The sequence below is a fragment of the Scyliorhinus torazame genome, chromosome 16, assembly GCF_047496885.1.
Source record: "Scyliorhinus torazame isolate Kashiwa2021f chromosome 16, sScyTor2.1, whole genome shotgun sequence".
Classification (NCBI taxonomy): Eukaryota; Metazoa; Chordata; class Chondrichthyes; order Carcharhiniformes; family Scyliorhinidae; genus Scyliorhinus; species Scyliorhinus torazame.
The window spans coordinates 116,427,861-116,441,685 of record NC_092722.1 but is presented as its reverse complement, the minus strand read 5'-3'; the positions used below and the strand labels follow the sequence as shown (position 1 = coordinate 116,441,685).

Here is a 13,825-nt window from a genome sequence, read left to right as displayed (position 1 = left end):
AAATTAAGGGAATGTATTTTCCTTTCATTTGGTTAGGTATATTGTAAACCTTGTCACTTGCTGCATATAATATGATGACAGATAGCGCAAGTCTGGTTCCTTGAATTTTCTGTCCCCTCTCCATTGCAGGGGAGCCAGACAAAGTAATATCATCCAATGTAATCCTCAAGATTAAAAAAAGCAGATATATACAAACGTATAATATATGTGCACACATATTTACACATGATAATAGCATAAGATCATGGATGTGTCTGCTGTAAAAAATATTGACTGGGGAAGGCAGCTGTAAAATAACTTTCATTAAGTATTTGTGAGGCTCCCCAGAAAACAATGTTTCTTCTCATTGAAAAAAGTTAAAAAGAATAGAGCTCTGAATTAACTAACTGCATACTATCAAATGCAATGGACATATTTAATTGAAGAAATGTAAAGTGTTCTCCTCCCTTGAGAGAATAAACCATTATCCATATTATGAAAAATATATACAAGGTACAATTTTCTCCATTATGTAATGAAACTTTGCACAAGTTATGCTGATTCATTTGACTTGTCTCTGACTAATCAATTTTCAAACAATGGTTAAATATTATATGAATGCTTAGAAAGGATTTGGTTTCAGATTTTAACTCATGCAGCAGCTGGCATTGCCATGGACATAAGTCATCAAAGATTACAGTCATTGAATATCAACAATTACAGAATTAGAATACATGCGTATGCTTTATTTAGAGGACCAACAAATTATATACTAGAGGTCAAATGTATAGTAATGCACTTATGCAGAAGGAACAGAAGTGGAAGAAATTTTTTAGCCATGTACATACCATGGGCGTCAAAGAAATCATCTAGAAAAAAAGCAGCATGCAGAGTTCAATTAGATGTTAATGAACTGACATAAATGGGGTCATAAAAAGAACAAAGTATGCTAAATTTTCCACACCTCCAACAGAGCACAGCAGTTGCAAAGTAAAAGGAAATATCTAATCATGAAAAAAATAAGCAGTATGTGCTATCTCACAAACCTGTTTGGCTTGAACTATAAATTCAAAGTTTTAACTCTGCACATCAACAATTTATATGTCTATATTCATTCCATGAAGAATTTTAAGCGATAAAGGGAATTATTAATCTTTAATATGATCTTCCTCATTCTCTGATTTAATTCTATCCTTCAAACACAACAGATTATTCCATCAGTCAAAAAAGGAGAATTTCACAAGACATTGTTTGAATAGAATTAAAATTTTGATCTGAAATCTTGCATCACCCTCCAAGCTCCTTCTGTTCTTTCACTGCATAGATGCCTCTGCTCCTTTTATTGGTAGATGAAATTGGTGCAACACATGCCAAAGCAAGATGCTGAATAATTTAGCCAGTGTATTTGTTTTGCAATTAAAACATATTGCATTGCCTTGAAGATTTTTTGTGCAAAGGTATAAATGCAGGACAGTTGTCATCTGAAACAAGTTCCATGACGTCATTGTGGATCAGCATTGAGAAACACCAATATTTTTGTGCTATATCTGTAGGAGGTAACTGGAACATCCTCAATGCTGACTGTCGTTTCAACTGAAGACACAGCATCTAATAACCAAGCACTTGTATGAGAGCCTTAACTGGTACTCGGCCAATAGTACCACTTGAAGCTTCCTTGCTGGAGATCAATAGGGCATGGGCATCTTTACCCCAATTAACAGGGTCAAGGTGGCCCAAAACAGTGTGAAGACTACACTAATACAATCATTCTGATGTGAAAGAGATGAGCCTCATCAATCCCAAACTATTCTAATGCCTTGCTCTCAGCCACATGAAACAGTGTTGATTTGTTAGCTTGGTCAAAGAGCTGATTGTGACAGCCAAAATCTCTTTTTATCTTGCAATGGTGACATTCTTGGCTTAATTTGTTTTTTAAAAGGCATTGAGATTTCACCTAACATAAACATTTTAAGGATCGCAGTGGAAGAACAAATGGCACCACCTCAATATTGGTGTTCAAGTCACCACTTTCTTTCAGGACAATTGTGCAGGTCATACATGTTCCTGATAGAAAATGCTAGAAACTTCTCATGGAAGCCTGGTAAGCAACATGTGTGGCAATAAAATCAGCTGGTGTGGTGTGCAAAACCTTTATACTGACATTAATTCAAGCATGCATCAGGTAATCAAGACCAGAGTTCGTGAAAGGAATGGTGTCAAAACTGAAGCTGACCTAAAGCAAGGCAAAATTGCCTGGTGACTTAGATTAGAGTACAACATAAACGAGAAATCAAGGGAGGGGGAAATAAAGGTAATGAAGATGATACATTTTCTCAAAAAATATGACAAGTTGTAAACAGAACTCTTCCCAAGGTTTCAAATGAACCACAAGGAAAAGAAAATTAACTAATAATGGAGAACGGTGTTTCTGCTAAATAGGAATTGGGAGAAATCACTTGGAGCTTAGATTTTAACCCTCAAAGGAATGAAGCACTGTACTATTTTTTAATGCATCATGAACCATGAGCCCCTCACCATCCTAACTTGGAAAGACATTGCCGTTTCTTCGCCGTTGCTGGGTCAAAATCCTGGAACAGCACTGTGGGTGTACCTACACCACATGGACTACAAGAGTTCAAATAGGCAGCTCACCACCACCTTGTTAAGGTACATAAAGGATGGGCAATGAATGTTGGCCTAGCCAGCAATGTCCACATTTCTTGAATGAATTTTTAAAAAATATTGAATTGGTCTCTTTACTGAAGTGGGTAAACAATATAGGGCATTGTCCCGACAGGAAAGTGAATACAATCGCTAACTAAGCCAGCATTCATTGTCTATACTAATCACCATTGAGAAGGTGGTGGTGAGCTGCCTTCTTGAACCACTGCAGTCCATGTGGTGTAGGAACACCCATAGTGGAGTTAGGAGGGAGTTCCAGGATTTTGACTCAGCGACAGTGAAGGAACGGCAACATATTTCCAAATCAGGATGGTGTGTGGCTTATAGTTTATGAAACATTAAAAGCACGAGTAAAAATTGTAATTAAAGTCTTCATTTGTACTTTGGAATGTATTTCTGCTGCTAAATGAATCACAGGTTTATAACAAGAGATTAACAGGAGAAAGATTTTTTTAAATGCTCCATTTGCAGATGAAATATACCCAAATGAGTGAAAATTTATGTCAACTCTACTCTGGTGAATACTTAAATGAATTATTCTGTTAATTGAAATCAAAGCTTCCTTGCAATCAGAACACATTATGTTCATTTCTATTATTTGTGTGTTTATACTGTTTATCTCGTTGGATGAAGACAATGCACTGAATTTAATGCTTCTCACCACCCAGAAGTGGGCTGGGATGGAGGGGACCAATATAATTTGTTGGGAAGGCTTGGACAGAGAGCTCATCACCTTCCCAATCCTCTACCTCAATTAAGTCAGGGATGGGAAGGGTTGATATCGTCTTCCCGTTCAAAGGAATATTGAGGCTCTCAACAATCCATATAAAGACCTCACGCTGCCACTGCTGGCATTCAAGCAGCAGCAGACGGGGGTAACGCCATATGCATAAGACACTAGCTAAACTCTGGGGAGTATGCCTGTAGCCTGGTCGGGACGTCCTTCCCAGGCATCCTGTGCCCAACAAAGGGACCTTCCTGCAGCAAGGGCTGCCTCTGTCGAAAGACACCCAATACTTTTTATACCAACTCCCCTCTCTCCCACTTCACGGGACCCACCTGACTAGCGAAGGTGATGCCAATCCATTTATTAGCATTGCAGGGCACCAGTGATGATCCTTCTCCCGAGTCTACTTCAGTACTGGCATTGGCCATTCTGAACTGTGGTGCTGCTTGTACCGCACAGCAGCCAGCCGCTGATTGGTTGCCTACTCGCTGAAGGACCCTGGGCAGGTGGCACTCTGCCTGATTGGGATTTTATCCCTTCAGGGTGCCTGAAAATGGCTGAGGTGTTGTCACGGACACCTTAGCCAGTGGGCAGGCCCACCACCCCAACAATTCAATTTACCCCTTTTCCCAAGAGTGCCTCTTTCAGCATGCTTGCTGTTCAGCTTACAGTCATCTACTGCTTTATATGCTGCATAATTATAACAAAAACAAACCAAAAAGGAACGTGTGCAATCTGAGTGAATCTGCATAAAAACTGAAAATTGAAATTTGGGAAACAAAACAAATATTTTACTTTGAAATGAAACAAAGTGGATAAAATGAGTAACTGTTTAAAATGATTTAATTGCTTAATAAAATACAACTTAACATTTTTATTCCAAGCAAATTTGAATGCTTAAAGTTAAAGGCATTTGATATATTTTTAACTTCTCAACAGTATAATTCTTCCTCATAACTATGATTAGTTCTTCTTACCTTCAGGATCCTGGGCTAAACTTAGTGTTGTCAAAGTAACTATTTTGAGCCCAATAGTCAACCACGTGAAGAACCATGGCAACGGAACCATTTTATTTTGATCTTCACTCTATATAAATCTGAAATTGGAAGAGCAAATCCTCAATTAAAACGTATGTAATCATCAGCCAATGAGAAGGCTGCAAACTGCCAGCTATGTACCGAAAGTTCCTTTCAAATTTATTAAAAGGAGCAAAGGGGTGAAATTATGATCCAAATTCCATGAATTTGAATAAGCAGAAAATCATGGTATTACTCCCACAATGTCCCCTCCTTTGTCCCTCCTGCAACCTCCAATCCCCGCAGGGAGCAACACATTGCAAATTATACCTTGTAAACGAAGCCATGGAAATCAAATTATGCTGATTGTCATTATTTTAAAACAACTTTAACCTGTTGAAAATAAATGGTTAATTGCTGGTGTTAGAATAACATAGATCGTCAAATCTAGGCCATAATATGTCAATAATTGCAAGAATCTTGGTATGTAACCAGCCTGGAGATATTGGAAACAATGACCGAGAACCCAAAGAGTTACGAAGAGGGGCAGTTCCAACAGCAGACCAACGCTCAGAAAAATCAAAGCACTGTAACCTTATTCATGGAATGTGTAGGATAGAGTGCCGTGGCACAAACAGTTATTCTTTACTCGTATATAGTACCAGCGTCAGTGACCATATGGGGTGCCAAAAAGAAGTTCTCCTACCTAGTCCAAAAGACTGCGAATACAATACTGTCAGAAATTATACATCCATCTGAAAATGAAATGAAAATCGCTTATTGTCACAAGTAGGCTTCAAATGAAGTTACTGTGAAAAGCCCATAGTCGCCACATTCTGGCGCCTGTTCGGGGAGGCTGGTACGGAATTGAACCGTGTTGCTGGCCTGCCTTGGTCTGCTTTCAAAGCCAGTGATTTAGCCCTGTGCTAGTGGTATGTAGGATCTGGGTTCATCATTTCATCAACGCAACACTCATTGGGCTGAATTCTCCAGACTCCCAGCCATGTGTTCTCGGCAGGGCGGGATTCTCTACTTCCGCTGCTTGTCAAGGGGAAGACAGCCCACGCCTCCGGGAAATCCACAGGCGACGGTGTGTTGCCAGCAGGCAAAGAGAATCCCAATGGCCGTTGACTACACTGTTGGGTCAGCCTCTTCTGCACTCAAGCTCTGGAACGGGTCTTGAACCCACAAACTTCTTGTTCAGAAGACAGAATGTTACCAACTGAGACAGGCAGTTGGTTAAGTTATGAAGAATTCATTACATGAGAACATTTATGATTGGAAAGTTTGGCACAGATTTTCACCATGGTGGAGAGAGGCTGTACTTCTCTCCTTCATGGCAAAAAATCCCAGGCATAACCGGAAACTCAAAGTCCCATCCCTGAGCACAGGCAAGTACTATTTCCGCGGGGGTGGGGGTGGGGGTGGAGTCGGGCCAGGATTCACAGGAAGCATGGTTTAAGGAGGTAGCTGACCATTTAAATCACCAGCTGCCCCCACTGAAATGGAATTTTGGTTGGGCAAGAGAGTGAAACCCAGAGTGTGCAGATTTGACCAGGGAAGAGGAGTCTGGACTTAGTGGATATGTTTGGAGAGCCTGGGTGCCCAATTGGATATGATCTCAGGACAACTTTGGAGGAAGTAAAGCATCCTTTGGGATAAGTAAGGCACCATTAGGATTGTCAAAAGTAAACATGATTGTGTGTAAATGGCGCATAAACACATTGCAGCTGTCAAGCTACTGCCGAAGAACTGGCAAGCCATCAGGAATTGTCAAAGGATACTCGATAATTGGCACGGAGGGGACAAGGGCAAAGGGCTGTGGGGGAAGACATGGGTTGGCAGGGGAGAACCCCTTTGCAGGGTAAGTCTTGAACAGTCAGGGGGTTTAGGACAGTTGGGGTTGGGTGAGGCATTGGGCGGGACGGGATTAGGTTGTGCTTGCATGGGTAGCCGGGGATTAGAGGGTATCCCATTACTGGGAGTATAGTCAGTGGATCAAGGTGGCCCTTGGTGGGTGAAGTGGGGGAAGTTAGTCGAAGGGACAAGTGGGGGGCGTCACGTGGAGTGGGGAGTAGTTAGGGGTGGAGGTTGGCATAATCTTGTGCATGGGGCATTGGGCGAGGTGAGGCGAGTTCCCTGGGGCTTCGAGGGGAGTGTACGTGTGTGTGTGCGCAAGGGGGGTCGGGGGGGGTGGTCAGTGTGGATCTGTATACTAATTATCCAGAAGCAGTTTTAATTCTTCTCTGGGTAATTGTTGAGGTAACATAGTCGGAACCATCCAAACTTTGAAGTTTAAATCAAGTTTTTGGATGGTTTGCAGTGCAGGGTAATTGCCCATTGGAAGTTTGCACTTCTGGGCTATTGTCATGTAAATCTTGCCTGGGAACCTCCAGGAGGAGTTCCCCAGCACATCTGAGGGATGTCTTCTGAGTTCAATGGCCTGGTGATCGGAAATTTCTCCTCTAACTATTATAATCAGTATAGAATTGTGATGCCAGGTATGTGGATCATATGCCCAATCAAACAGCAGCTGTTTGTAATGGCCAGAGTATTGACTTTTCTTAACCAGCCCACACTTGTAAAATCCCAAACAAAACACCGACTGCCAGATGTCGTCCTGCCATTGGATTTGCAGCACTTGTTGAGCAATCTTGAGTGCGCAAACAATAAATTTAAGATGATCAGTCCAGCTCGTAATGCTAGTTTATTTACATGTGCTAGAAGTGACATATATTCATACACAGGGACCCATTTTCAGAAAAACAAAAGGATTATGTTCAAGCTTTGCACATTTTGTTTTAATTACCATGAGGACCCTTCTCTAGAGCAGCACGGTGGCCAATCAGAATCAACTTGCCAGAAAATCAGCACCCTCTTTTCCTCTAGTGTAAATTGCCGTGGCTGTTTAATCTTTGGCATTCTTGTACTTACCCTGATGACAAAATTCTTCAAAAACATGTCTCTCTTTTCAGCAATATTCAAGTACTATACAACCAAAATGACTGTTTATATTTTATTTTATTTTCAGAGAGCTGGAAAAGACTGACGAAGATCAGTTTTGTTGTGAGATGTGCTTTCCTTAATCAAAAATCAACAGTGCAATCTTTGTGAAGGAATCTAAAAAGAAAAATTGGATTTGTTCTGAACAATATGTGTTCTGAAAACAATGAAATCTTATTAATATTGACTAGACGTTATGTACTGGTGCTCTTACATATTCATGATAAATGAAAAATAGCTCAATTTTTGTTGAAAATTCAAAAGTTAAATTAAAGCTTCTTAAAGTGACAAAATGCTTTTGAAGTTTTGACATGGCCATTTGAAACACATGTTCAAGGGCAGCCACTTTTGTCTTTGTTATTATGGGTCAGGGTTTAGAAAACTCCAAAGTATATTATGGAGTTCATCTGACCTATAACTATTTGTTGAATTTGGCTAGGATGAGCACAAGAGCTTGCCTTTCAGGTGTTATTCAACGGATTTCTTAGGCGCTTTTAATAAAAAAAACTTTATTCTAAGAATTTAGTTAACATTTGTATAAACACACGCAGCAAGAATTTTTATCAACTACAAACATAAATACCCCACACAGCTACTGTAATCTATGTAAAACCCTTAATGAATTCCCCCTAAACTGTTCCAATTCAATAACAAAATCCAAGTAAAACCAGAAACCGCTTTTCATCGACGTGGCCCAGCACACGGCATTCTCACTGGTATAAGACTTGTTATTGATTCTCTGTTCCCCTTTTCAAACAGCAGATTTGAATTCCTTCCAGAAAGCAATTATCTCTGTTAAGTTACTAAGTAATCTAGAACAGCTTTTAAAATGAAGATAGAGAAAAACACTTCTTTCAACCTGTGAAGTTCAAACCAGTCCAAACTCAAAGCAAAAGTAAAACTCACAGAGCCACAGCCCAACTCCACCCGTACAATGACATCACTGAAGCCATGTGATAAGACAAAAACATTTCTTAAAGGGACACTCCCATGACATTGCTTTGTTTAATGGCGGACCTGTGAAGCTCCTTGGGACTTTATACCTTGTTAAAGATGCTAGTTGTTACTGCTGTTCCACAATCAAACAGAACTCTCTTATAATGGCATCATTCATTTGTTTTTTGTCCTATTCGATTGTAATTCATGTTAATTGTTTTTATTGCTCCTGTCTCATGATATTTCATATGAAGAAAGAAAATGAAGAACAAAAGCACACCAGGAGTATTTGATGGCACTAGAAACAGACTGACCATCCCTGTTATTATTGCTGAAAGAAAAGAGAAATGGGGCATGATTTAGTCCGGTGCAGAGCCGGTGGCAATAGGTGAATCCCGAGAGAGGCCCAAATTGGGTTTTGTGCCAGGTTGGTTGTAAGTCTCCCAACCTGCTACGCCGGGCACGATCTGGATCTCGTGCTCACAGACCGCAATCCAGATAATTGTATTCAAATGAGCCAGTACCCGCTGAGAAACACCCCGCCAAAAGCACTTGAAACCGGACTCTGAATGTTTTCGGGTGAATCCTGCCCATGGTGTCAAAGATTTTCATCTAGCACACCTTTCAAAAGGAATAAATTATACTACAGAAGAAATGGGTGCTGATTAGTTGATTAGTCAGGTCTGATTGGTGAAGGTGGTTGCCATGGAGAATGCACTTGCGAACTATTGTCACCCCTGCTTTTGATAAATTTAAAAAAGCACAATGCCTAGACATCTTCCTTTTGCCTGCAGAGGGCAGAATAAATGCAGGGTGGGATTCTCTGACCTCCCAGCTGCGTGTTTCTTAGCGGCGGGAGGCAGTGTGCCATTTGCTGGCAGAAGGACTCTCTGCTCCTGCCACTGTCAATAGAAATTCCTATTGAAACCATGCCACGCCACCAGGGGTGGGCGGGGATGTGCTGCTGGCGGGATGGAAGAATCCGGCTGCCAGCGAACAGCCAGCGAATTCCGGCTATAGTTTTTAGAAAGTGTAAGTGAACCATATTGCGAGCTGACTGATGGTCTTAAATCGGTTGTTGGTTTAATTTTTAGCACACTCAGGATTGCTCAGTGAGTGCTGTCTAATCACAGGATCACATCTAATGTTAGACATTATGTTCTGAGTTTGGCAATTCATGGGTATGCGCTTGTTGAGTATGATCAGTGCTCTCCCCTCCGCAGACCGGAAGAGCAACAAAATGCCATTAGATAGCGGGGTCATTTCTGCTTGATGTTTTTAAAAATGTGTACTAGCTTCATGTTTTTAAAAAGGTGCACCAATTGGCGGCTGTATGACCACTTGCTGGGGAGGCCGTTAAATCACAGGAGGCCATTAGACAGGAGGTTGGTCCCATTAATTGTCTGGAGATTGGGCTTACACGGTGATTACTGGTTTCTCGCCACCAATGGGGATGGGCTCATTAGACGGCAAAAAGATTGGCGCCTGGCGTGGTTCTCGATTTTGGCCTCTCCTACGATTTAATGGCCTTACACTTTTGAGCTTAAGTGCAACGTGGCCATCGAAGCACATCCTGCATCTTTACTGTAATGTAAGGGTCTGGCACTTACAGGGCTAAAATGGGACTGGGTACAGTGCCACCCACACAAACATGTAAGAAGGCACATGACAAAGATACAGGGGTTAGTCCGGTGTTGCACAGAAACATATAAAGACACACATGGAGACAGCTCCTAGCCTGTACCCTTTACTGCACATATGTAAATAGTTCCAGTAGTTAATGAAGACTTACAGTTAACCTCCTGAAAAACAACAAAGACGTCTTGAAGACACACCAATCTGTAACCAACACCCTCCCAACACTTTTCCGATGGATGACATCATGTTGTTGCATGCGGGAGCTTCCCCCTGACTTGATGGCAGACTTCAGCTTCTGACAGGAAAGGAAATCTGTACTACAGAGATAGTTGGATCTTTGTGTGTCGCTTTCTTTGAGTTCAGCCACAAGCTTCACCGCGCTCACTAACTCTAGGCCCATATAATTTAAGAGATATTATTTGAACAGCCCAGGTTGTTACCAGTGCCACTAGTCGGGCATCTGAGCAGAGAAAATATAACTTAACCACAGTATAAGACTGGTTCTCCTCAATAACCAAGCATGGTCATGTCATGGAGGTGAAATGAAATGAAATGAAAATCGCTTATTGTCACAAGTAGGCTTCAAGTGAAGTTACTGTGAAAAGCCCCTAGTTGCCACATTCCGGCACCTGTTCAGGGAGGCTAGTACGGGAATTGAACCGTGCTGCTGGCCTGCCTTGGTCTGCTTTCAAAGCCAGCGATTTAGCCTTGTGCTAAACCAGCCAGTAAATGGCACATAAGTACAAGTTTTTCTGCATGTGGTCTGATAGAGTGAGTGATCTATTTAAATTACTGAGTCGTTCCCAGGAAATGTGGGCAAGACCCTGGGCTGGATTCTCTGTTTTTGGGGACTATATCCCCATTCCATCGTTAAAAACTGTAGCCTTTCCCGCCAGAAAAACAATCAAACGGCCACATATTCATAACCCTGCAGGGGGCTAGCAGTGAACCATTAAGCAGCTTTTACTGTAGATACGGGCCCCCGCACTCCCAGGCCAGAAGTCGCACATGCACACGTTGGCGGCCTCCAGAGACCAAGCCGTGCTCCATGGCGGACTCAAACCGCGGAGCTGGACCTTAAACATAATGCCCCCGATCGGCCATGCGCCTGACCCTGACTGCCCGCCCAGAAATACCCCGGGTCCATATGAGGCCACCCTGCCCTCTGATTGGCCCCCCCCCCCCCGACCATGGCCATGCTAGTATCCCGACCGGCAGGACCATGAGTGGTCCACGCCGTCGGGACTTCGGCTGGTCGGGGGCGGAGAATGGCGGGGCAGGCCTCCAGCACTGGCCGTAGGTAGGTGATATTCCCGGAGAATCGGGGAACCAGCGCCGGTCCCGATTCCATGCGGGGAATTGGATTCTCCACCCCGGTGCCGGCCGTGATTTCGGCGTCGGGGTGCAGAGAATCCAGCCCCCTGTGTTTCCATTTAAAAACGAGGGGCGGGATTCTCCGTTGCCCGACACCGATATCATAATCAGTGATCAGGCGGAGAATCCCTTCCGACACCCAAAAAGGGTGCGGTGCCAGTTTGACGCCGGCTTTCGAGACTCCGCCCCGCCCCACGGGTAGCTTCCTTGAAGGCTGGTGTAACTGGTGGGGGGTGGTCTGGGGGTGGCCTGTGGGGGCGTAATTGGCGAGTAGGGTACGTGCACGGCCGGCTCATGTTGTACGGCGTGACCGCTGCAGGTCGTCGTCGTGCGCACGCGCGTCCACGTACCCGGCCATTCTCCAGCTGTTTTTGGCGTGGGAGCCGGGTATTTTACCCGGCATCGCTGCTAGCCCCTCACCGGTCCCGGTTCAAACGGAGAATCCAGCTCGAGATATATTGGAAAAAAAAACGCTTGTTTCCGTGATGGAACTACCTTAACAGTTTCATGTGGGGAAGCTAAACATCAAAATTTCAGATATTTTCCATCCAGAAATACAGATCCTGTTGGATCAAGAATCCAGCTGTCAAATTCAGAATCCATTTCTGTACATGGGGCGTGGCAGGAATTTTGACTGAAAACTGACCCCACCAAAATAACAACAATCTTTATTAGTGTCACAAGTAGGCTTACATTAACACTGCAATGAAGTTACTGTGAAAATGCCCTTGTCGCCACATTCCAGCGCCTGTTCAGGTACACTAAGGGAGAATTCAGAATATCCAATTCACCTAACAAACACGTCTTTTGGGATTGTGGGAGGAATCCAACGCAGACAAGGGGAGAATGTGCAGACTCCGCACAGACAGTGACCCAAGCCGGGAATCGAACACGGCTTCCTGGCGCTGTGAAGCAACAATGCTAACCACTGTGCTACCGTGCTGCCCCAAACCATGCGCTAAGCTCATAAGAACATTGTTAATCCTGCAATTCATGCAATGTGCCCTCGTACAGCAGCTAAAAATGTGTTGAATTATCTTCTGGGATTATACATCCAGGTAACTGGATATTTGTAAAATAGTCTCAATCCCCCAGTGCACTGCTTTATTACCTTGGCTTCGCCGATTTTGCATCTTACAACAAATAAACCATGCAAGGGACCCCCATGAAGGGAAACATACTTTGAAGTATTTCCCTTCATGTTAAAAAAGACCCAAGGAAAGAGTCGTGAGGGGAACTTCTAAAGCACGGAAATCAAAAAATACGACGCAAACTTCAATTTGGGTCAAAGACCAAACTCTCTGTCTGACAGTACAACCAAACATAGCAGTACACATTTAAGGTTATATTACGTTGTTTCATATCTTATTACTCATTTGCTTCTTTCCAAGATGGTCCTATACTCGATGTTCATTAGCACTCAAAGTCTTCAAATAAAGCAAATACTGTTTATTGAGTAACAATAACAATTTAACTATGAGTTTGTTCACTCTTCAAAAACTAAACTGCAGATTAAATTAACAAGGTTTAATATATATTAACTATGATTAACAACATCTGCACACTAAGCTATCTCTCTCTACCTCTTGTCACTAGTCACTCCAAACATGAAGAGGCGGGAACTCTCCTTGAGTTTATCTTTTATATCCATCTCCAGTGCTGCCATCTAGTGGTTTTCTATCTGTTACTTCTGTATATTAACCCTTTACATACATACAGATATGCAGATCACTACAGATCCCAGCATCAGACTTCCTCGGTCATTATTCTAAGTTGGAATTATTTTCTAATGCTATAGGTTAGATTGGTACATCTTACGGTGAAAATGATCAAGTGCAAGACATCTCACCCTGGTTTAAATACATCAAATGTAAAGTTTGGACAGGTGCACCTTGCACTTCTTCTCATACGGCAGAGTTCAGGGCAGAACTTAAATGTGGAGGAAAACTCCACCGCACATTCTGACTGCCCACTCTCCCAGATTGATTCCCTAAATGTTTACATCCAGTAACAACTGAATCCTGAAATTTGAGGATTCCCCCCACCTCAGGTCTACAAAGAAGATTCACTAACAATGCTGAATTACATGGCAACATATTTGCAATAATAGTCTGTATGAGAAAGTGCAGGTTCTTGGAGTGTGGACAATGAAAATAAGCAGCGACACAAGAAAAAAATATAAAGGCCCTTCACATTTCCTGAAAGTTTAAAAAATATATATTTTTATTAAGGCATTTATATATATATATATATGGAGAGAGAGAGAGAGAGAGAGATCAAACATAACCAAAACCAAAAAGAGAACAAACAGGAAACCACGTAACAAATAAATAACCAACACCCCTGTGCCCCACCCTCCCTGCTGTTAGCCTCCACCCACTCTGCCTTCTTTTTTAACCCCAAAGTCCCCTCCTTCCCTCTCCCCCCTCTCCCTGCTCACTTCTTAACTATTCTTGAAGAAGTCGACAAA

The 13,825-nt window shown here is 42.5% G+C and overlaps 1 protein-coding gene across 1 annotated transcript in view; it reads right to left on the bottom strand.

Annotated features, from left to right (window-relative positions):
* pcdh15b (protocadherin-related 15b) overlaps positions 1-13,825 on the bottom strand; it is a 2,356,722-nt gene that overhangs the window by 1,223,739 nt on the left and 1,119,158 nt on the right. The window contains exons 7-8 of the mRNA XM_072478931.1: positions 4,366-4,484; positions 828-848 (exon numbers count right to left, since the gene is read on the bottom strand). Of these exons, the coding sequence (XP_072335032.1) occupies positions 828-848; positions 4,366-4,456 (112 nt within the window). The 5' untranslated portion in view covers positions 4,457-4,484. The remainder of the gene's footprint in view (positions 1-827; positions 849-4,365; positions 4,485-13,825) is intronic.